This window comes from Chrysoperla carnea, chromosome 2 (assembly GCF_905475395.1).
Source record: "Chrysoperla carnea chromosome 2, inChrCarn1.1, whole genome shotgun sequence".
In the NCBI taxonomy this organism is placed as follows: domain Eukaryota; kingdom Metazoa; phylum Arthropoda; class Insecta; order Neuroptera; family Chrysopidae; genus Chrysoperla; species Chrysoperla carnea.
The window spans coordinates 13,881,597-13,905,265 of NC_058338.1; the positions used below are offsets into that span (position 1 = coordinate 13,881,597).

A 23,669-nucleotide genomic window follows, 5' to 3' on the forward strand; every position below is an offset into this window, starting at 1 on the left:
TATTCATGGCTTTTAAAAAAGTTTCGAAATAAAATACAAAGATTGATTATTATTTTTTATTCAACTACCCAAAGTTATTATGGTATCTCTTTATATTTTAGCAGCTTTTGTAAATACTAGCGTGATGCTGATAAAAGTAAAAGAACTCTATTGTGTAGGTTTTCAAATAAGTATCAGTTTACATACTAATAACTCATAAGATAAATGAAATAAGAAATTTAAATTTAAATACGCACGGCTGGAATAATTTGATTGGACATTTTTTCAAATCAAATTACTTAATTTAGATCCCTGCAATATATTATCAAAATAAATTAAATAAATTTCATTGTCCTTAAACTATGAATAAAAATAGTCAGACATTTAGCGAAAAATCAGTTAGTAATTGAGTATTCCATTTGGAAGTAACGAATCTTACAATGGATTTCTCAAATGTCTTAACAAGTGACGATTGTAAATATTTATTAAAACAAAAATTTGGTGATTTATCGAAAATACAATTAATTAACTATACAATTAAACCAATATCAGATAATTTAGAAGGTTTTATGGGTGATCATTTACGACTAAAATGTGAAATTTTAAATGATAATGAAAAACAAACTGTACAATTTTTTGTTAAAAAAGAAATAACTGTTGCCGATGATCCAGAAAATGAATTAATTAATTCTTTTAATTCAACATTGTGTTACAATAAAGAAGCTTTGTTCTATCATATGGTCAACGATAATAATAATTTACCAATTAAGTGGGGCGCTAGACATTATAAATTTGAAAAAGATGAAACTTTATTAATTTTGGATGATATCAGTGTTGATGGTTTTATGTTAGGTAAGTATCTCTTTACATAATAATCGTAGCAATTATTATTACACTTATGTGTCTCAATTAAAGCTCTTAGTCGGTCATTAGTAGCTACTTTTAACTGAAAAAAACAGGCAAAAGTACTTTTGACTGCACAGGTTGGTCTACAGTAGTTTTGCTTGAAAATCATTGGTTAATAGTGCTTTTGACTGTAAATTTGCGGTTCGAAGTGTTTTTGACTGACACTTTTTTAATAGCTAGAGGGAGACCGTCATGAAAAAGAGTCGGTATTTAATAAATCTGGTCAAATCAAGTCGGTCATTACAACCCCGGTAAAAACAACCCTATGGAAAAACAACTCAATGAAAAACAAAAATCGATTAATGACCCAAATAATAAAATAATTTATTATTAATTATATTATTTTTTAGGGAAAATCGAAAAATTGGATTTAGAACACTGTAAAGTAGGATTAAAAGCATTAGCACGTCTCCACACATTTAGTATACAATTGGAAAACGAAAAATGCAAAGAAAATCCAAATTATATTAATCATTACAATGCATACCCATCGGCCTTTGATGAATTTTTATTTTCGTATAAAAATAAATTCGCCGAGAGCTATATGAATGCTGCCATGCGTTGTATCAAATTAAGTTTTGATTATCTTCCACATTTATCACCAAATGAACGTACAGAGTTAAAAGATAATCTTCAAGACACGCTCAATGAATTGGTTGAAGCTATGGAACATCCATCAAAAAAATTTAAAAATGTTTTTTGTCATGGTGATATCTGGCATAAAAATATAATGTTTAAATACTCTGGCGAAACACCAATCGAATGTAATTTAATAGATTTTCAAGCATTACGTTTTTTACCGGTGGTTCATGATGTCCTATTTTTAATTTATATTAATACAACTCACGAATTTCGTCAAGAAAATTTATATAAATTGTTAGAATATTATTACGCGGAATTTTCTAATGAATTAAAAACTTTTGGATTAAATCCATATGAAATATTTTCATTTCATGATTTCCTGGAAAGTTATACAGAATACCTTCCAAGTATAAAGATCATTCATATTTATTATAAACAATTACATGATTTGGGTGACGAATATCTTTCCGCGGAATTTAAAATAAAATCAGATGCATTAGAATTAACGATCGGTAATCGTGAAAAATATTTATTACCAGCACTTGAAACAAATTATAACAATTTTGTGGATAAAATGATTCCATTATATGATGTATATATTGAATCTATACGAAATCCACACATAGTTCGAGAAGAATGTTTTGAAATAATTCGAAGAAAAATTCATTCTGATGATTATGTTTTTAAGAATTTACAAGTTCTACCAAATCATTCCAAAAACTTATTAAAAATTACAATTTCATTGAATGAAACGATTACTGACTTGAAATTCTTTTTAAAATACTTAAATGATGACTTTAATAGAAAAGAAGCTTTTATTTATCAAATATTATCATTAAATAATTTATTAAGCAACACTGAAGTCATGAGCTTAATAAAACAAGTAATGCCTGATTGCTATTACAGTGTTAACGCAAGGTCGATTGTACTCGAAAATTTGGAAGTAAAAGGATTTAAAAATGTAAGAACATTAGATTACAAGTCAGTGGATACTGTTATTAAAACTTTAGCAAAATTCCACGCAGCTTATTTATTTTTAGAACAGAAGGGTCAAACCGAAAAAGTTCATAAATTTTATGATTTTTCTGATATAACTTCAGAATTAAATAAAGAAACAATTTATACTAAATCCAAAATAGTTTCAGCAGCTTACGATGGACTTTTATCTGCTGTTAATGAATTACATCCAAGTATGCTGAGTGAAATATCAAAACTTCGAGATAGTGAAGAAAATTTTGTAAATTTATTACAACCATCAGAAACGTATAAAAATGTTTTATGCCACGGAAATTTAACTTTAGAAAATATTATGTTCAAAGGTGAAGATCGAAGTGAATGTCGACTTGTTGATTTCAAACAAAGTCGATTAATGCCACCTTCTTATGATATTTTAACATTCTTATACATGACAACGACACAAAATTTCCGTGATCAATATTTTAATCAAATTATTCAATCATATTACAATTATTTAACTCAGGAAGTACAACGAGCAAAACTCAACGTAACTGATTTTCTTACATTTAATGATTTTAAAAATAGTTTTAATGAAATTAAAGTAGTTTCATTACTTCAAGCTACAATTTTATCACATTCTAAAAATGATAAAAACAAAAATGTTCGAGAAAAACTTCAATTTAAAAATCCAAAAGAGAATGTTTCACTGTTAATGGATCATTATAGAAACACAGTTTGATTGATGATAATTAACCAAATATGAAGAATACCTAGCTACCTTGTTTTTCATCGGAAACAAACTATAACTTGAAGCTGCGTTATGTGAATTATAATATTGGATATATTTGCCATTTCTTATCTTGAATTATTTTATTGATTATAGAAGAAGGTGGTCTATCAGCCAGTTTCTTGTTAGTGAATATTATTTCCAGATATGGGAGAAACTGGTGTACGTATGAATATGTAATTAATTTTATTATTAACCATAAGTATTAACTAAAATGGCTGTGTTTCAATAATTTTGTATAAATAAAGGTGTTATAATATTTATATCAATTTCTAGGCATATTTATTTGATGTCTTTATAATGACTTTGCCTATGTGACCTAATAAATCCTAACTATCCTATATATGTCACTTATTCACACCTCATTCACGGTATTGATAAAATAAGTCCTAAATCAGTGGCAGATCCACTTAAGGGCTGTTCCTATGGATACAACAGGCCCCCAGCCTCCATTGAAAACAATAGACAATATTGTGAAGAAAAAATATAATTAAATTAAAAATTGATTGCATTCATGTTAAAATTAAAATCTTACTTACTCAGAGTCAGAATCTTACACCTCTTGCAGTGAAATTTTTATGCTTTTTATGCTTTATGAGAAAAAATTTGTTGTTTTCCCAAATTGTTATACCATCTTAAAGATTTTTAACGTTTTGTTAACGTTGCTAATCACTACCTATAAGCCGGAGCGCTCTTTCTCCAGGATTAGTTATTTCCATAAATTGCGATTTTACAAAGGATTTACAATGTGATGAGCTGTTCATCGAATATACAGGGTGTCCAAAAATTGAGAAAGCTCGATAGGAATGATAATGGTCCTTTACAAATGTAGACCATTTAGAACAGATAACAAGGGAAACGATTTATAAAAATCACTCCCCAGATATGCAGGAGTGAATTTAAGTGTAGGAGTGATACGTTAAGGCAAAAACGAACTGTTGTCAAAAAATGTATTTATAAAGTTTTATTGTAGTATTATTCAATCCTTGCATATCTCCTTAAATGGATCACGAAAGTTATAGAGTTAAGGATATTCATTGATTAAGTATACATTCGTAGCTTACATTAGTCTGGTAAAACGTATAGTTACAAGAACTATCCAAAATGTATAACACGAGTTACTCGACCAACATAAGCTAAGAAATAGTTAGGGAATGTTACCATCTACCATTTTATTTAGTCTTTTGTAATTTTTATAATTAATGTAAGAGCTGTTTTAAATCATTCATCATTTCCTGTTTTTCACTTTGACTCAATCGTTTAAGTGGAGGACGAACATCACCAACTTGTATTGGAGTTAAAATATTCATAGCCGTTTTCATAGTCGAGACCCATGAACCTAGAAAGAAAAGTTATTAAAAAAAAAAGATTAAATCATTTCATAGATCACACGTCAAATAATAATCAGTAAGAAAATCGGTATAGTCGTATAAATCATAAACGGTTAGTGATACCAAAAAAAAAGTTTTCACAAAAAAGATAGGAAATTTAATTATCTACACTAAAGACTATTACCATTTTTGGTCTAGTGCACGATTATGGGGGTATAGCCCAAAACCGTTTTTCTTAAAATGGAGGCACTTCCCCCGCCTATTTTTGTAAGGATTTTGTGTATTTACAATCAGTACGTGATACTGAACTTATTTAAATAAAAAAATAACTCCTGTAATATAGTGCATTATGAACATGAGTAACGAGCTTCTATGTAACTTGCATTACTTACCATTTTTAACAATTGCATCAACACTCTTTGTTAAAGTTTGTTGTGCACATTTGGCATCTTCCAAATTTTTCTTTGTGAATTGTTCCCAAATTTTTTGTCCTTTTTGTGGGATCATATTAAATGTAGTTGCAATCGCTGAATCGAAGCCCAGTGCAAAAGCTCCTAGCATTATCTATAAAAATTATTCATATATTCAATTATTAAATTATGTTGTAATAATTTCAAAAATAAATTTTCAGCAAACCTGATCCGCTCCTAAAAATATCACATAAGAACCGTCTCCAGCTTTTAAACATGCGGTTCCTTCATCTAAATTAGTTGATGTAAATTTTATTCCGCATAATGTTGGTATTTTTTTGTAAGCTGCATTCAAAAAATCAGCCATATTTACTGCAAGAAATTTTTTATTATTTGATGGTGTTTATCTAATTTGGATATATAATAATTTACTTGTAACGTTGGTCCATAATGGCAGATGATAATAAAATAATGGAGTATTTGGTGCAGCTTCACTTATCAATTTCAGATATTCAATTAATTCAGTAACAGTCTTAGGTTTACTGAATAATTCTGGTAAACATAACAATGCATCGACATTTAAGCTTTCAGCATGCTTTGCCTACAATTCAAACATTTACAACTGATAAGAGTCAATGAAACGTAATTACAACATCCCATTTAAGGACGTTCCCAAAAAAATTGAGAAATATTTCAAACGTTTCAAATTTTGAGGGTGGATTCTATTAGAGCTAAGAGCGAAAATTGAGAAGCAAAAATTTGGATCCTGAGAAAACGTGATTTTAACGGAACGTCCTTAAATTAATAAAGAAATTAAATTATATGATCCTGAATAATTTTGGAAAATACTACATACCAATCGTATTACATCAGGTAAAACTGTTCCTCCAACTTGTACCATCAAACATTGCTTATTAGTTTTACAAGCTTTTGCCCAACTTTCAGTTAACTTTTCACGTTCGTCAACCGTTAAAGACATTCCCTCGCCAGTGGTACCTTGCACTGAACACAAAGAATTATATATTTTGTTCACTTATTTAGACATGACTGTCTAATTATTATTAAAGAATATAGCATGAGAAAATACACACACAACCGGAAACTCCGTACTGGTACAAAAGACTCATCTCAAGGGTCGCTTCCCATGCGTCCGCCCTTCCTATAAAGCCATCATTTATTTTTGCCTCAGCATAGTTCTCTAGGCAATCGTTAGAAAAAGTGGTATTAAAATGAAATAATATTCAAGTTCCAGTAGGAATTTTATTTTTTCATACTAGATTCATTAAGGACGGCGTTCATTCACCAACCTGTGAATGTGTGTTCGTGGGAATCGCCATAAAGATCAGGCGCGGATTCAAGGGAGTGGGGGGGCGAGGTTCACAGGAATCATTTTTATATGTGTATTAATGTACGTCCTTAAAAATTAAATTATACTAAAATATACCAACACATAAATATGCTCTCACCTAATATACCCATAATATTCGCATCTGCAAGATACTTTGAATATGCGGGAATAACATTTAAATTAATGCTTTGTGCGCTAAAAAATATAACAAAACGAATGTATTTTTAAATTACTAATTTGTGGTTCCAAAAAATTACAAAATTCCGAGTCTCTTTAATTTAGCACTGTGAATATTTTGTTGCTATGGGAGTCCCCGATCAAAAAATGATAATTATTCTAAATTTGACCAAGACTATTCGAGATTTTTATACAGAATGTTTTAAGTTGACATATGCTTGAAACTCGATAAATAAATTTAATCGATGAAAAGGCTTCGAACGAAAAATGTTACTCCCAGTATATCAATTAAAGTTCATCGCTGATTGAACTGAATTTTACATTGACCGTTCAGGTTCTGTAATTGTTAACGAGTTCACTATCACCCATTTTGTCGAGAATATGGTCATTTTTTTTCGACGCTCTATACTATAAAGCTTATAATTAAAACCAAAAAAATGTCTTACGAATCATTATTAAAGGCTGTAAAGACTGGTGCCATCAGGCCACGAAATGTGAATTTTTTCTGAAAATTACGAAAAATAAAAAACTCATAAAATACAAAAATATTATGAAATATTATGAAGATCCGCTTACCACCATTGTTGATAAATTTTTTAACATCTATATTGTTTTTGTTACTAACTGTAAACTGTGTTCAGTAAGAATATTTTGTAATTAAAAAAAATCTAGTAAGTGTGTTGAAATCAAGATATATTCGGGATTAAGTAATCAAACAAAACTTATAAGTTATTTGAAGTTATTTAAATGAAACAGAAACAAAATAAATTATACATTTACATTTTTTTTGAAAATTAAATAAAATATTAAATTTGAAAAACCGACAATAATTTAAGCCTTAATTGTAGGAAGCTATTTTGTTAAAAATTGTATTGTACCTACTACTAAAATTTTCATCAGTTTTCGGTGTAACTTCTTACTTGAAAAATGTAAATAAAAAAAAAAAATTATATAAACAAATAAAAACAATAGGATATAAAAAAAATTTATTGCTTTCAAACTCAAAAACTATTCCCACAAAGTATTTAAAGAAAAAATTTGGGTAGAAATATTTTTTCAGTTTCATAACATCCTACTTATAGTATTTTTTTGGAATAGTTAATGAAATTTCTCTCAAATCTAAACTCATTAATTTTACTAAAAACAATTCTTATCCTCATACATCCCTATATATTTTAAATGTGAAAGTAAGGATGTTTGTTTGTTTCTTTGTTACGGTTTCACGCAAAAACTACATAATGGATTTAAATGAAACTGCACGAAAATATAGCTCATTCATCAGAATAACACATGAGCTATAATTTATAAAGATATTGCAACCGTTGAATTGATAACAACTGTTTTGTGTATTGATTATTTTAACACGATTAGGATTCCGCTCCATTGCAGCATAAAACGTTGACTTTATGCGGCGTTAACCAAGCAGAAAGCACGGACGTCAGCTTATTACTACGTCGTAATGGAGGTGAACCGTTACTCATTTGGAGGCGGTATTAAGCGTTTTACCTCATAACAGCCGCTATATTTTAAACTAGCCTATAATAAAACTGTCAAATTTTCTGAACTTGATTATCGCAAATTTTCATAGATTCTAGAATTGGTCAGTGGTACGGAATTCAAAAAAAAAATTTATAAGATAATATAATTTATTTACAAAAAGAAAAATATTTATTTCTGTTATCATTCATACAGAGCTATTCTAAGCTACTATCTAATTTGTAAATAAAGTAATGAATAGATTTATGAGATTTTTGTTAATAAAAATAACATTTACTAAAAAAATCTACCTCATCCATGTAATCTGACGCCAATAACTTGCTTCTCGAATAGAAGGAAGGGAAACAGATGTCATTAAGTACCCACTAGAAAAATAACATGCCATTATGAGATGAGGAAAATACCCGGGTAACTTCCAACTTATTAAATACTGGTTTGACTGCTTGACTAAATTTTAAGAGCAATTTCTGCCTACATAATTAAAAATTACTCTTTCACTTTATTTAAAAAAAGAGAATGAAAACTTTTTTGCCTGTGTAGGAAAATATTTACTAAAAATTAAACTATTTTAGTTCGTTAATAAACAATTTTAACGCAATTTTTTCAAGATACTATTGTAGTTCAATAATTTTCTTAATATTAAAAAAACAATTTTTTTTTATTTAAGCTAAATTGCTATCATAATGTCAGCCTACAGTATTAAACAACCATAAAATTGAAAGAAAAATATTTATAATCAATTGAAGTCATTTTTTCTGCCTAGTGGGCTTAGCAGTCAGCCCGTTTTTAATTGATAAACGATTTTTCTTGTATAAATAGCCAATAAACACATTGAAAACTGTAGTGTTTCGTTAATTCAAAGTGGAACAACGTTAATTTAACAAAACAAAATGAAGATTGTTATCATGTTGAATGTTTTGATTTTGGTAAGTTTTTAGTTCTGTTTATCTGAATATTAGGTATATTTAAGGTGCAAATTAGGTACTTAAGTCAGAAATTGGGTGCTGTGCAACTTCCATCGCAACTCAATTTATTTTCTTGGCTTGTATGACTCGCAGTCTTGTATTGGACATACATTATTTATTGAAATTTTTTTTTCTAGATTTTATCAGTTGTACTAACAAGGGCCCAAGATTTGGATAAATATATTTTAGATCAAGTAGATGATCCAACTAGTTTTGTTAAACAACGTAACTTCCATGATGCACATGATATAAATGTTTTTAATGAATCACCGGAAATATATTCTTCTTATGACTTTGATTGGCCAATTTTAAATTATTTGAAGAAGACGAAAATGCCTTTTCGTGGTACCAATCAATATTTTCTACATACATTACATCGCCCCCAATTTGTTCCCGAAATAGTACCTACAACCGAAAGAGTACCACATTTGAAACTTCCATCATTTGATCTTCCAAATATACTGCCATTTTCTGAATTAGTGCAGTTATATCGTCAACATTATATGCCAGAAGTTGACACATTACATCCAACTGAAACACTACCGCAAAGGGAATTTCCTTCATTTGTAAATAAAAAGCCATCTTATTGGGAACATGAGCCTCGCCATTATTCACATCCTATTGGTGTATCAACGAATCCTGTTTTACCACACGTGATAAACACCTTCAATAATTGGAGTAATCCATCAATGGTTGATGAATCAAATCATTCCCTGCAAAATGCAAATCATCCACGATGGAATCCCTATAGTAAATATGGAAATGATCATAAATCTTTCAATAATTATGGGCATGTTGTCATTTCAAATCGTATACCAGTGAATATGGATGTGAAAACAAACTCAAAATCTAATTTACATCCCCAAGAAAAAATAATGGTTCAAAATGGATTACCTCATCATGAATTAAATCATTTTTCCAATTATTATCGTCCATGGTCACCGTTTGATTTAATGCATAAATAAAAATTTAATGAATGTAAAAAAACCTGATCTTAATAAAGAAAAGGGATTTATAAAGGCGGCGATTAAAATTTTTTTTTTTTTCAACTTTCTCCCGTAAGTTTCAAGCAATTCCGTGTTTTTCTAGCACCTCTAGAAGTGCCTTAGAATTTATATCGGTGAGTCAGTGTGCCAGCGGCGAAATCAGAGTGAGCTTAATATGGGGCTATAGCTAAAGGTGTTATCTCTTATCACACTTTCGCAAAAAAGTTTTCTCATTTTTTATCTGATAAATAAAATATGCATTCTATAAAATGAATTAAATAGTGCTACAAATACAAAATACTTTTGACATTATCTTTAAATGAATTATGTATACCACTTTAGTAAATTAAAATATTTAGGTATTAAGTATTTCCGGTATTTTTATCAAACCTAAAATCACACGACAAACCATGGTACACAAGCTACTCTATAACTTAATCACTACATTAGGATTAGCCAAAAATTTTTAATTGTTAGCGACATATTGATGCTATTTACGTTTGTCCATTCTTTAACACGACAACTCAAAAACAAAAAGAAATGGCGAAGTCAAAGTTTTTTAGGAAAAGGAAACTTAAGTTTAGATTGTTCTAATTTGGATTCTCACGGGAAAACAAATATATTTAGTCAAAAGTTGCTTTCTTTTTTATAACAAGGATACTGTTAATGTCGAAACCAAGACCCAATGGACCTATGTTACTCATTTACGAACTCAACTTTAGATCCTGATGACGCTAAAAAAAATTTGGCTCGATATCTCTGAGCCACCATGTAGTCGGACGAACAGACCACCTATGAACACCTATACCAAATTTTTGTTCGTACCATCTGAACTTACTGAAAATTGCAAATTTACAGAATTCAAAAATTATTTGTGTAAAGAAATATGCCTTAAGGACACGCATATGGTCCTTTATTTTCTTCACCTCAAATTTTATGAAATTTTAGATTCTATAATTTTTAGTAAAATTCCAAATTCTTTTCACTATAATCAAGTTAGATACTTTATGGACATTTTCAAAATTCTAACATGAAAATATTTTTTGATCTTATCATTATGGATATCAGAAAAAAATTGATATTTACAATATCTTTGTAATAATAATTTAGATTATTAAATTTTCACTTAAAAAATTGGTTCACCTATAAAAACCAATGAAAAATTTTAGCAAGGCATTTCAGTTTAAAATTTATTCTTCGGTAAACAGTTATGACGGCATTCAATTTAAAATTATTATTAATTCTATTAGTACATTTCGAGTGTTTAATCCATTTTGTGACGTGCCATGGATTATTGTTAATACCAGTAAATCGGGCATCAATATGGCGAGATAATAAATCAGCACCCATCGATTATGACGATAATCAAGGTTTTTGTGGAGGTTTTCAGGTAAACTCATTTTAAGAAACTTTTATTTAGCTTAAACGATCCCACAAAGAGTGCCTTAGTAAGGAACTTATTTGAACTGTTGAATTGAACTTGAAATTTGAATGTTGTAAATTGCCAAATTAACATTTTTGTTTACTTTTACGTTTATTTATAAAATAAACTACAGGTACAATGGGAAATAAATAAGGGAAAATGTGGAATATGTGGAGATGATTATCGATATCCAGTTCCAAGATCACATGAATATCAAGGACCTTATGGACGTAGTGGAATTATGGCAAATTATACTCAAGGAACTGCAATTCAAGTGACAACTTTACTAACAGCTAACCATTTGGGATGGATTCAATTTAGTTTGTGTAATTTAGATAACAGAAATTTGGAAACGGAGGATTGCTTTCAGAATTTAGAATTTACTAATAACCGGGCGGTGTATGACATCCCTGAGGGATTTACTGGTTTATTAACAAATACAATTATACTGCCAAAAAATCTTAGATGTAAACATTGTGTACTTCGATGGCATTATCGAACTGGTGAGTTTCTTGAAAAAATATGTAATTAAGTTTTGATAGGATGTCTTTTTGTTGTTTTTTTTCTGGCAGCGAATGAGTGAAAACTCCTCAAAATATATTTATCTAGCATTGTATACGAGTTTTATGAGCTGTTTTATTATTTACAAAATTAGCCATAGCTCTCAATGAATTTTGTTTTTGAGATCCATACTTGCTATAAATACTACTAACAAATTTCTGTAGGACCGATACAATAAAAACAGTCAGGGATGTGCGAGTGAATTCTTTGAAGCTTTGATATATTTTACTGCTTAACAAAGTTCTCATTGTTTCTCACAGCCTAATTTTTACAATACTTTCTCATAGCAGTCTACAATAGTGGACTCATTACAATACTCGTATAAAATTTCTTTTTTGGTTGAAGTTGAGTCATTTAAGGATGGTTGGTTCTATTCACTTTAGATAAAAGAACTTGAAATACAAATAATGTTTTTATCAGATTTGGGAAACTCTCGTAATTAAGCTTTGCAGATCCCACAGAGCTCCTGCAAACGACTGCAGTAAATCTACTAATTTATTTTGTAACATATTTTATTTTTTAAGGTAATAATTGGGGTATCTGTGAAGATGGTAGTGGTAAATTGGGTTGTGGACCTCAAGAAAATTTCCGTTCATGTTCTGATATATCCATACAATAATTTTTAATGAATTAATTAACTTAATTAATTAATTTGACTTTGCTTTATTATTTATGATTTTATAAAATTTATATTGATTTTTATTTATATTTATATTTATTTTTATTTTCTTCATGTTTAATAAATAAAAATTTATACGCGGACAGTTTTTTGGTAATTTATATTTATTTAAGCTATAGTTTATTAGTTCTATACACAATATTTGTAAAAGAACAAACAAATTAATTTAAATAATTTAAATAAAGCACCCATTCGATTACATAATTATGAAAAAACTATTACAGAACACGCCCAGAATTTGTGTAATTAAATTTTACATTGTACTTAAAAAATATAATTATTTTTAGTCCACATAGGAATAAAAGCATCGGTTTTTTCTTACCTTTTCCTTTTTCCTTATCCACTAAATTTCAAATTTCATATCACATTTTCAAGCAAATAATAAGGTATATTTTTTATTATGGTGGAAGCGCAAGGAACATTGGAAAATTGTTACAATTACATATGTTCAATGTACTGACCTGCGCTTCCACTAATATGAAAAATCCCAACTCTATAAGCGACAAACCTCCGAAAAAGTGCATAGAAATGAAAATGTTTGACCAATCACTGAAAATGTGAATGCGACTAAACATGTTTGTTCTTTTCGTAAACCTTGGGTCGAAAGGAGTTCATTGGTGGTAATTAAGTTAATTTTGGGCTCACAGTCTATAATTCTACACTACATTCTGGATAATTTAAAGAAGTTAAAACTAAAATATCCAGTATCAAAAATATACATCGTGATGTGACATATGTGAGCATTATAGCATACGGTTTTAGGTAGACAATCTAAAAATAGTAAAGCGCCTCAAAAAAACACCGTACAAAACTACAAACTGACTTTATTTTAAAGTATGTTTATGTATTGCACTCAAAAAGCAGTAGCAATGAACTTAATTCATTTATTATTGATATGTAACGCAAACGTATTATAAGAAAAGTGCAAGAATTGATTTTAGAAATTCAAGTGCAAAAATACAATGTCGAATATAAAAGTTGCAATTCGTATACGTCCTATGTGTCATAGGTAAGATTTTGGAAGTATTTAAATGATTTAAATTACTTTACAATTAAATAATTAATTTTTATTTCCGCTCAGGGAAGTTAATTTAAATTTAAAAAATATTGTTTCAATTACACCTGACAAGAAAATTTCCGTAATTAACGCAAAGGTATGATAATTTAAAATATATTTTTAACTTTAAAAAATAAAAATAAAAAGTAGTATAAACCATCACTAACAATAACATTAACATTAACAAATTCCATTATTAACAAATATAATATTACTTATATTGCAAAAAAATTCGTAGCGCAGGAGCTGCGTTAGCTAAGCGAATTCCTTCAGCGATTGAAAAAAATAACACATTTTTCTTAAAATCATAAATTGCATTTTTAATTTTTCAAGAATTTTTATTTCGAAAACTAAATGTTTTGAAAAAAATCACAAGAGTACTTTTTTGTTTAAATCAAAAAATACAAAAATATTTTGTATTTTGGAAAAATTCAAAATTTTGTACGTTCCGCATCCCCCACCCCTTGTTTATTTGTCTATTTTTCTCATTAACGAACTTGATCTTTCAAATACCAAAACCCTTCTTGATACCAAATTTTATTCAAATCGGACTTAAATTGCGACCACTAGAGAGTTTACAGGCACATAAACGTATAGATAGTAGATACATATATATATTTTAACGATGGTCATTTTTGACAGCTATTAGGTAGGATTGATGAACATTTGAAGGAATTTTTTCATCGGTACAAAAGCAATAGCTCCATTTCCATCAATAATTCGCTAAAAATGTAATATGAGATTCCTTGCTCACAAAAAATCTAGGATAATTATAAGCACCTGTGTCATACTCATAAATACAGTTAATTTTTTTTTTATCGATATAGGTACCTGAAAATAATGCAGGCGACAGTCGAGAACGTGTTAAACAATTTTCATTTGATTATTGTTTTGGAGAAAATAGTACACAAAGTGAGGTAAATTAAACTTTTTCACATGTAGTCGAGACCAAAAATCTATTTTATACTCTTGTTTTGATAAAATAAAAGCTTGTAGTCAAAAAAAATATGAAATAATTAATAGCGGCTAGTTCAATTACTTTCAAAATAACAATTACTAATTATTTTTCTATGTTACATCTATTAAATGTAAACTCGAAACTATAAAAAAATTTCTGACTATTATCTATTTAAATTGAACATTTGTTTTTGATAAGAAAAACACGAAAAATTTATTTAGATAAACTAATTTATTGAAATGTAACAATTTGGATGATTCATTGAAGTAACGAGACAAAAGAAAAAGTTGAGTACCCTATGGGATTTTAACAAATTTTAACATTAATAATCACTTCTCATGATTGCTAAATTACTTAGTGATCTTAAACTTAAAATACAAGACGAAATTTTACGAAATATATTGTTCGAATTAATTATGAGCGGCGAGATAACTTTGAGTTTAAAATTTTTTGAATTTTTGACGTTCACCTACTCATTCGACTTAACTCCTTTACAGGTCTTCCAACAGTTAGGAGATTCTATAATACAATCAGTAATTAGTAAATACAATTGTTGTGTATTGGCATATGGTCAAAGTGCAACGGGGAAAACATATACCATGATGGGTAACGAAGTAAGTTATTACTTTTTACAGCAAAAGGCATAAAAACCAAGTGTTTTTTGATCAGAAAATACGGTGTCATTAGAAAAAAGAGACTGATATGTGGCTTTCTGTAATACGTTATTATATTCAAAGCATTGATTGTTTTGTTCGAGATGGCGAGCCGATAAGTCATTATACATCGAAGGCACTCTGTTTCAACCCGAGGCACAATCTTACGTTTTATTTAAATCTTCGAACAAAAGCTCAAAATAAAATAACAAAGGTTTTTGAGTCGAAGATTATGAACAAAGCATAAAATTGTACTTCAGGCAGGAGTCAATACTCCAAACAAAACAATAATTCGCGAATATGAATAGTTGGGTACTCAAAATCTACGGTTAATACCCAAATCTATTATGACAACAGAAAAAGAAATACTTTGAGCTAAGAAATGTATTGCAACAAACTACACACCTCTACCTTTGATTAAAAAAAAAAAACAATTTGTTATTATGCCTCACCCTGTATAAATGCGTATTTTTATAGAGAGTTACTTAACCATTTAAACTAGAATCGAAATATCCTGAAGTTAGCACTTATTTTCTTTGATAATACTTATATTAGGATGACAAAGTTTTGAAAAGATTCTTTTTTATAGAATGATCCTGGATTGACACCAAGATTATGCCAACAATTGTTCAAAACGATTGAAAAAAATACAGAGGAGACATTTAAAATATCTATTAGGTATGTTACATTTTTTTGATACGTTTTTCCATTTTCTAATATAAAAAAGTGTTTCGGATTTGGTAATATTTTGTATGCATTCAAAAACGAGGGGACACTCACCAATCTTTGTACCTTACGATTGATAAAAATAATAATTTACTTCATTTTTGTTCATTACTTAAAATAGTTTTTCTTCTAGAATTCACGATTGTAAGCGCTACCTTAGCAGTATAAGCGCTACTTTAAATATATATAACCCTATAATTAAATAATCAATTACAAAATATAAGAATAGAAAACTAAAAATACCACTGATAAATATACAAATAAGCAAATATTAGATATCAAATAGTTGTTTGCAGGGCCGAATATACAATAAAAAATAAGAGGAAGCTCATCAGGCTAATTATTCAAATTCTTTCGGAGAACATTTTGCTAAATTCGCCGGAAGTATTTTCTAAAGTTTTGTCCTTGTTTTCGCCCTCACACAAGAGTTGTTAATTTTTGTATAAGGAACATTTTGTTTAATCTCTAACGGTTTAAAAGATAGATCCTATAGACACAAGGCCCAATTGATCTATGTTGCTCATTTACATTCTAAGCACGCTATAAAAATTTCATCTAGGTTTCTCTCTTCGTTCTTTGAGTTATCGTGTCCACAGACGGACAACCGGATATGGATAAATTAGGTGATTCTATGAACTCCTATACCAAAGTTTTGTTCTTAGCATCAATATTTTTAGGCGTTACAAACTTGGTACTAAACTTAGTATACCTTGATATATATCACATATATACGGGGTTTTAAAAGTCAATATGATAGTCCCTATTTAGTTAAGCATTTTATCTAAAAAGCTCATTGATAACTTAATCTAACCCTGCTTGGGTAACACTTTTTTTTACATTGCATTCGGTATCATATAATATCAGTATACAATTTTACAATAAAACATAACGTGATGAAAGTTATTTCGCGTGTTTTCCAACACTTAGAAAATCACACATATGCTAATATTGTATATAAGTACCTATACAATACAATCTGTCTGTGATATTAAACATTTTAAAAGCACTTTTACAAGTTGCAAGGTAAATAAATAATGTATTATTATAATAGTTCAACTTTTTGAATAATACTGTAAAAATAGATAAATGTAAAATAAAAAAAAATTTACCTACAATATGATCCAAATCGTAAAGCAGTGCCAGTTATTCGTGACTTTCTTGTACGCTTATAAAATAGCCAACATGGATTCGAGGATAGTTAAAATCGATAAATGTATCGCAAACTGAATTTTTCTAGTTGATGTGGGATCTTCTCTGAAAATCTCGATCTACGTCTATCATTTCGGCTGACGGATCATTGTAGCGTGTTTCAAGCGGAAATGATGGCGATTCATGAAATATGTGAATGTATATGACTGAACGCCTTTAGGTGCAGGGACATTACAATCTTCACCGACAGCCAAGCAGCCCTTAAATCCTTCAGCTCAGTCTATCTAACGTTAAAGGTAGGGCAGGACTGCCGTACGTCCTTAAATGAGCTGGAAAAACAAATGAATGTAAACCTGGTATGGGTACCGAGACACAGGGACATTTCAGGAAATTGTGAAGCCGGCGAGCTTGCCAGAAATGGCACAATGCTGTCGGACACAAGTATCAATAAATATCCGGGATTTACATTTGCGAACTCCTCAAAGAGGATATCTTAAAAAAAGCCATTCTTAGATGGAGGGAGGAACGTACTTGTGGTACTACAAGACATGGTCTGAGAATAATCGATGGCGTTCCGAAGATCTTATATCACTTCCAAGGGTCTCTGTTAGCAAAGTGGTTGCGGCTATTACAGGACACTGGTTGGGCGGCAGGCATGCTGAACGCCTGGGCCTGGAAGTGTATCACGACTCCTGCAGGAGCTGTCACAGTGGTGAGGAGGAGGAGACTATGTCTCGTCTCCTCTGTTACTGCCCAGCTCTTGCCATGAGGAGTTGGACTTACTTGAACCAGTCTCTCTTTGACAATCTCTCCGACCTAAAGTCCGTCGACGTCAAAGCACTCCTGCAGTTCTTGAACAGCTCCAAATGGTTCATGAAGAAGTGGCCGGGGATGGGCCAACCCTTTTTCGGGATCACAACGGACCCAACCCTGGGACCCCTTCCAAACCAACCCTACCATTGCCGATTCATGTAGGTATATCTATATATAAATAAATGTATATGTATATATCTATATATATATTTGAGACATTCAATACAACATTAAAAATCATGTAATTTTATTTATTTCGTCATTTCGATGTACGAACTTTATCAGAAGGTAACAGGTGTAAGTAATTGTACATAGTGTATATCGAAATATACAAATATAAAACTAAACAAAAAATCTTGACACACCATTATCGCGACTCACAAAGCGGTTGCCTGGAATAGAAAACAATGTCTCATCCACCGATATGTATTCGGATTTGCCATTAAATATACTTTTGAGCTATTCTTTCATTTCTATATGAATTTGTGGTTAAAAAAAATTAATGCCAGTTCTCTATTGATAGTACTTCTCTTTCGTTATATAGATATCTTTTAATATTATATTAATACCATCGACTTCCAATCGCTTCAACCATTTTGTTTAAAAAAATATACTAATCACCTACCATTACCATTAGATGAGTTGAGGCAATGGATAGTTCAATATCTGTGAGCAAAAATTCGTATATTTGTAGAAATACTTGATGATTGAGTCCTTCCAAAGGGAGTGTCAGGAGTGAACAGGAGTGTTACTTGTGAGCACATAAAACTCAGGCATCACTCTTCTATTTTTCCCGATTTTTCTACATGATTCCCACATAGAACTTCAGTTCGAAACTTGTAACCAAAACTCTGTTTGGAAGAATCAAACGTAAAGCATATTCATGGCATGGTTCAGTAATGGAGGCGTTTTTCATTTTTACTTCCCAAAAGTTCACTAGCTCTTAGTTTATTAAAATGGCTAAAGTTTTAACTAAGATAGGTACACCATATATATTTCACAACTCCTTTTATTTATCAACAAAATTTAATTTAAATCTTGCGAGAGCACGATATTCGATTCTAGTTTATTCACATACGTTTGATAAATTGTTGTATAATGCTGCTGTATAGAAATTTCTACATTCTAAAATATCTAGTGAATTGATGATATTGTTAAAAATCTAAAACCTTTTGTTGTTCGACAGTTTAATTTTAAAATTAGTTTTTTAGAAATTTATAATGAACGTGTACAAGATTTATTGTGTGATCATAATAAAATTGGAAAATTATTACGAGTGCGTGAACATCCAAAAAAAGGACCCTATGTTGAAGGTAAGGTGTTAATTTTACTATAAAAAAATTAATTGATTCTATGTCTTAATTAGTGCTTAAAGGTTTTTTTCATAACAATTCATATTTAATATCGTAAATGAAATAATATGAATTAACCGAATCTGCATTAACCGATGCAAACAACATTGACTTTTAATAATACGTTTTGATAGACTTACAATTTTTAAGGTCAGTTTTTATGACGATATTCAAATATGCCATTACGGGTAAAATGATCCCATTTATACATGTTAAAATGATCCCCTTTTTGTGTGTAAAATTATGATAGGTATTTTTACGACCAGTATTTCTATATTTATCAATTTGTACTTATTGCTTAGACTATAACACCAAAAACAATTTATACCCGACAAAATTGAATTTCTGAATCGATCAGTGTTTTGATATTTATTGTGTTTTAATATTTTATAGGCTTAAAAGAACTATCTGTTGATAATGTAACAGAATTACTACATTGGATTAAAAGTGGTGAAAGTTTGCGACGTGTAGCATCCACATTAAGCAACAAATGTTCCAGCCGGAGTCATTCTGTGTTAACGATTTCATGTCGTGTTTATTCAAACACATCAGCCAGTAATTATTCTTCAAATCGGCATCATACATTGAGTCAAATACATTTAGTTGATTTAGCTGGCAGGTAAGAACAAACGAATTTAGAAGTTAATAATACTTTTCTTTGCGTATACGTTAAATCTCACCGTCCTAGAATCATGCCGAAATTTTGCTACCCGTAAAATCTCTGGCGACTCTGTGTCTACTGGCTCTTTAGCTATTAACAATAAATACTAATAAATGAAGCACAAACCTTCGTATTCACTATAAAAAAAAAGTCCTTACTTAATTTCACTTACAAGCACAGTAAACATAAATTGAATGGCATGGTAAATCGAGGTCAACAACAATTATAACATGCATCCGTAAGAGCAGATAGATTGCGGCTTACAAACGGCTGTGCATCGTTTCTTATTAAAGCTATGATTCTAATTGCACATATATTTTGCAAGACAAAAGATAATGTTTGTGATCCATCATTTGACTAATTCTTCCTTCAAAATTTGAACCGATATAGTGAGCGAGCATCAAGTGTTCAAAACAGTACATGTCGCTTAAAAGAAGGTGCAAATATAAATCGATCGTTAGTTGCATTGGGTAATGTGATATCTGCATTAGCTGATAATACATCAAGTCATGGATCACGCTTTGTACCATATCGAGATTCAATTTTAACATGGCTGCTAAAAGAAACTTTAGGTGGAAATTCCAACACATTTATGATTGCTAGTAAGTTCAACTTGTGTGCGATTTTTATTCTGTAGTAGGTAATTTGTATCGTTTTTTATTAGCTTATTTTATAATTAATAGTTTTTTATTACATTAGCGATATCGCCATCCAGCTCATGCTACAGTGAAACTGTAAATACTTTACGATTTGGACAGCGTGCAAAGCATATTATAAATGAGCCATTAATAAATGAAGATCCAACCATTCGAATTATACGAGAATTGCGTGAAGAAATTGCTTATTTAAAAAGTTTATTGCAAAATCATAATAACGTAAGTATAAAAAAAAGAATTGCCAAAAGTAGTTAAGATGGACGATAATCGACAATATAGTGTAAGCGCTGACAATACTTCTGGTCTATACAAGTGTCTCTAAGGCAATCCTTCTTCAAGTTTTGGAGCTTTTTTTTTATTAATTTTTCTATTTTATTCTTCCGAAATGATATATCCAAAGGATACACTTTACAATCTTATTACTAATAAAAGGTCATTACACTATTCTTCCTATGTGGCTTCTCATCTCGCAATACAGAACCAAATATTACGGGAGGGGCTCTTGCACCCCCTGCCATGAAGGAAAATATATAGAAAAAGATTAAAAATTCATTGTCCTCCTGTACTCTTTTCCACACGAAAAAATTCATATCTCACCATTAATTAACCGTACAGTAAATACACTTCCAGAAGTTTTTCTAGTACTACCTCGAAAGTATACGCTATCTACCATACTATATTTACAGAACGTTCACATTTTTTAAGCCTGTTTGTAGTTTAAGTGAAACAAAACTTTTTACAGGGTGTATCAAATATGGGAAGTATTTTACAACAAATTAAACCACAGCGAAATCCTCAATCAGAAACAAACAACTCACAACCAAATAGCAGCAACAGCAGCAGCATAGAATTGGCAGAAACTAGCCAAGAAGTACCCATCGCATCAACGGTTCCATTAGAAATACAATCCAAGGAATTGAATTCGCCAGAAAATTTAAAAGTCCCTCCATCTGATAATAGTTTACGTAGAACATACAGTGCAGCTGAAATTCAACGAAAGCAAGACAAAAAACTTTCTAATCGTTATACATCACACGAAGCATTAATTGAAAGTCCCCCATCTAGTGAAGAAACTTTTGAAATATCAAAACCAGAAACACAAATCCCAAGCGAAAGTGGTAGTCAGACTAGCTTAGCTGAAATTCAAAAAACGAATGCAATCAAAGATGCAATAAAAACTCATAAACAAAATAAACGTTCAGAAATCGTTGCATCCGTTACAGAAAGATTATATTCACAGGGTGTACAAAAGAACAATTCACGTTCAAGTAGCAGTAGCGTTATGTCAGATTTAAGCACAAATGCACGAAATCGATTACAACAAATCAGTTTAAAAGCACTGAGTGCAAGTCGACGTTCAAAACGCCAACAAGTACACGTTGGAACTCAAACAAATCTGTTAAAAACTATTCGAGTTCGAGAAATTGGCATCGACACTCAGAATGATATAAACACAGTGTTACAATTAACAAAAGATATATCGATTGAGACATCTTTAACAAATTCAACACAAAATGTCGCTGTTGGTTCGGATAACATTTTATTATTTGATAAAACTATTGAAACTTTAACAAATAAACCAGCGTTTAAATTAACACGTAGTTGTGGAAACATAACAGACGACTTAGCTTTACTAAATAATGATGACGATAATTTTAAGTCGAATTCATTAACTACATCAAATAAATTAAAATCTAATATTTCATTTACGAAGTACATAACAAATACACAAACTCAAACCTTATCGAATGAAAATATAATTTTATTCAATTTAAATTCAAATAAAACTCGAAATAAAACCACTAATGTTAATATAATTAATTTAAATTGTAGTAACCAATTTGAATATTCATCAGCGGATGAATCAATTTCAGATGATAGTTTGGATGGTAATATAAATTTACCATCAAAATATCATACAACACCAGATTTACTAAACAATCATAACAATACACTTGAAGCCACAAAACAGTTACGTGTAAATTATGCTTTACAATTTGGTAATATTGAATATTTTGAGACAGCAAGTGAACAGATATGTTCTAATGAGTATCATTTACACTATGCATGGATAACACATGAAAAAGATTGGGAGTATGCAACTGTTAACATAGTTCAAACGTATCGCATTGAATATTGTACAGCTGAAATAAAAACGGAAAAAATACCATTGGAAAAAGTACAATATTTTAAAGGTAATTCAATGCAAACGCCTGTTCAAGTTGAAGAAGATTTTGATGAACAAATCTCTCTTCCTAAACAGGAACATTCTAAATGTTGTTGCAAGACAAATCAACAAATTGACAGTCAATTGTTCACAGCATCTGCGATGAATTTTATATCTGAAGCAACTTACTATTTATCAACTTTAAGCGAAAAAATTTCTAATAAATGTAAATGTAATAATTCATTCGATATAGCGGTGCAAACAAACACTATACAAGATTACGAAATAGAAACTAGTACGAATTTTATAATGCCTATAAATCAGTGGGAACTACCTTTAGAACAATCTTGCAATAGTTTAGAAACAACGCTTCGAAATATGGATGAACATGATAAAATTCGTTTAAGTAGAACAACATATTCAAATCATAGACGTACATTATCGAGTCCTCGATTGTATTTACAAGAGTTACAAAGTTTAAGAAAGCAATTAGTTGAAGAAACTCGACGAAATATATCAAAAATTAATCAAGATTAATTAGGTACTATGTTTTAATTTCGAATTAGCTAATCAGACAGATTTTATAGTTTTTCCACGTAGAAATATTTATTTCAGTTTAGTGAATGTAAATGTACATATAAAATAAAAATTATTAACTATATTGATTTTAGTCGCTTTAACAATAAACCTTAAAAAGTTTTGAGGACAGGCCTGTAGTGTTCAATGGTTGTAATTCAATAAAGTAATACGTGAAAAATCGCAAAATTTTCGGATTTTTTCCGTTTTTCAGTTCAGTTCAAAAACTATGAGCTTTTGACATAAGCTACTTATCATTTTGAAAGTATACTAAATTTGAAACAATTGAAGCCGAAAACGAATCCGATTCAAT

At 29.9% G+C, this 23,669-nt stretch overlaps 5 protein-coding genes across 6 annotated transcripts; 4 read left to right on the forward strand and 1 right to left on the reverse strand.

Annotated features, from left to right (window-relative positions):
- Positions 1-637: 637 nt before the first annotated feature.
- LOC123292162 lies at positions 638-3,480 on the forward strand. The gene is made up of 2 exons (XM_044872720.1): positions 638-831; positions 1,236-3,480. Exons 1-2 carry the CDS (start codon positions 717-719, stop codon positions 3,161-3,163), a joined length of 2,043 nt encoding a protein of 680 aa, XP_044728655.1. The 5' UTR covers positions 638-716; the 3' UTR covers positions 3,164-3,480.
- An 888-nt stretch (positions 3,481-4,368) lies between these two features.
- Positions 4,369-7,115, reverse strand: LOC123292489 (N-acetylneuraminate lyase B-like). Its single transcript, XM_044873192.1, has 8 exons — positions 7,054-7,115; positions 6,924-6,982; positions 6,419-6,495; positions 5,809-5,954; positions 5,385-5,553; positions 5,179-5,324; positions 4,935-5,106; positions 4,369-4,550 (listed from the first exon to the last, which is right to left on the reverse strand). The coding sequence occupies exons 1-8, from the start codon at positions 7,078-7,080 to the stop codon at positions 4,411-4,413; spliced, it is 936 nt and encodes a 311-aa protein (XP_044729127.1). The 5' UTR covers positions 7,081-7,115; the 3' UTR covers positions 4,369-4,410.
- Positions 7,116-8,272: 1,157 nt separating this feature from the next.
- On the forward strand, positions 8,273-9,953 carry LOC123293667. 2 transcript variants are annotated; one of them, XM_044874551.1, is made up of 3 exons: positions 8,273-8,382; positions 8,738-8,900; positions 9,077-9,953. In XM_044874551.1, the coding sequence occupies exons 2-3, from the start codon at positions 8,865-8,867 to the stop codon at positions 9,902-9,904; spliced, it is 864 nt and encodes a 287-aa protein (XP_044730486.1). In that variant the 5' UTR covers positions 8,273-8,382; positions 8,738-8,864; the 3' UTR covers positions 9,905-9,953. The 2 variants fall into 2 exon arrangements, with proteins under 2 accessions (XP_044730486.1, XP_044730487.1); XM_044874552.1 differs by lacking the exon at positions 8,273-8,382 and having other exon boundaries at positions 8,704-8,900.
- A 1,182-nt stretch (positions 9,954-11,135) lies between these two features.
- Positions 11,136-12,541, forward strand: LOC123293763. The gene is made up of 3 exons (XM_044874668.1): positions 11,136-11,315; positions 11,482-11,851; positions 12,434-12,541. The coding sequence occupies exons 1-3, from the start codon at positions 11,136-11,138 to the stop codon at positions 12,526-12,528; spliced, it is 645 nt and encodes a 214-aa protein (XP_044730603.1). The 3' UTR covers positions 12,529-12,541.
- A 1,009-nt stretch (positions 12,542-13,550) lies between these two features.
- Positions 13,551-23,317, forward strand: LOC123291543 (kinesin-like protein KIF3A). Its single transcript, XM_044871859.1, has 9 exons — positions 13,551-13,597; positions 13,670-13,742; positions 14,473-14,562; positions 15,101-15,217; positions 19,131-19,257; positions 19,690-19,915; positions 20,348-20,559; positions 20,657-20,832; positions 21,356-23,317. Exons 1-9 carry the CDS (start codon positions 13,551-13,553, stop codon positions 23,315-23,317), a joined length of 3,030 nt encoding a protein of 1,009 aa, XP_044727794.1.
- The last annotated feature ends 352 nt before the right edge of the window (positions 23,318-23,669 follow it).

Coding starts and splice junctions, on each gene's coding strand:
- LOC123292162 (XM_044872720.1), top strand. CDS start 717: ATGGTCAACGATAATAATAATTTACCAATTAAGTGGGGCGCTAGACAT. Junction 832..1,235: donor TGTTGATGGTTTTATGTTAG/GTAAGTATCTCT, acceptor ATTATTTTTTAG/GGAAAATCGAAAAATTGGAT.
- LOC123292489 (XM_044873192.1), bottom strand. CDS start 7,080: ATGTTAAAAAATTTATCAACAATGGTG. Junction 5,955..6,418: donor GAATATTATGGGTATATTAG/GTGAGAGCATAT, acceptor CTTTGTGTTCAG/TGCAAGGTACCACTGGCGAG. Junction 4,551..4,934: donor TGATGCAATTGTTAAAAATG/GTAAGTAATGCA, acceptor TTTTCTTTCTAG/GTTCATGGGTCTCGACTATG.
- LOC123293667 (XM_044874551.1), top strand. CDS start 8,865: ATGAAGATTGTTATCATGTTGAATGTTTTGATTTTG. Junction 8,901..9,076: donor TGTTGAATGTTTTGATTTTG/GTAAGTTTTTAG, acceptor TTTTTTTTCTAG/ATTTTATCAGTTGTACTAAC.
- LOC123293763 (XM_044874668.1), top strand. CDS start 11,136: ATGACGGCATTCAATTTAAAATTATTATTAATTCTATTAGTACATTTC. Junction 11,316..11,481: donor GTTTTTGTGGAGGTTTTCAG/GTAAACTCATTT, acceptor AATAAACTACAG/GTACAATGGGAAATAAATAA. Junction 11,852..12,433: donor TCGATGGCATTATCGAACTG/GTGAGTTTCTTG, acceptor TTATTTTTTAAG/GTAATAATTGGGGTATCTGT.
- LOC123291543 (XM_044871859.1), top strand. CDS start 13,551: ATGTCGAATATAAAAGTTGCAATTCGTATACGTCCTATGTGTCATAG. Junction 19,258..19,689: donor AAAAGGACCCTATGTTGAAG/GTAAGGTGTTAA, acceptor AATATTTTATAG/GCTTAAAAGAACTATCTGTT. Junction 20,560..20,656: donor CAACACATTTATGATTGCTA/GTAAGTTCAACT, acceptor TTATTACATTAG/CGATATCGCCATCCAGCTCA.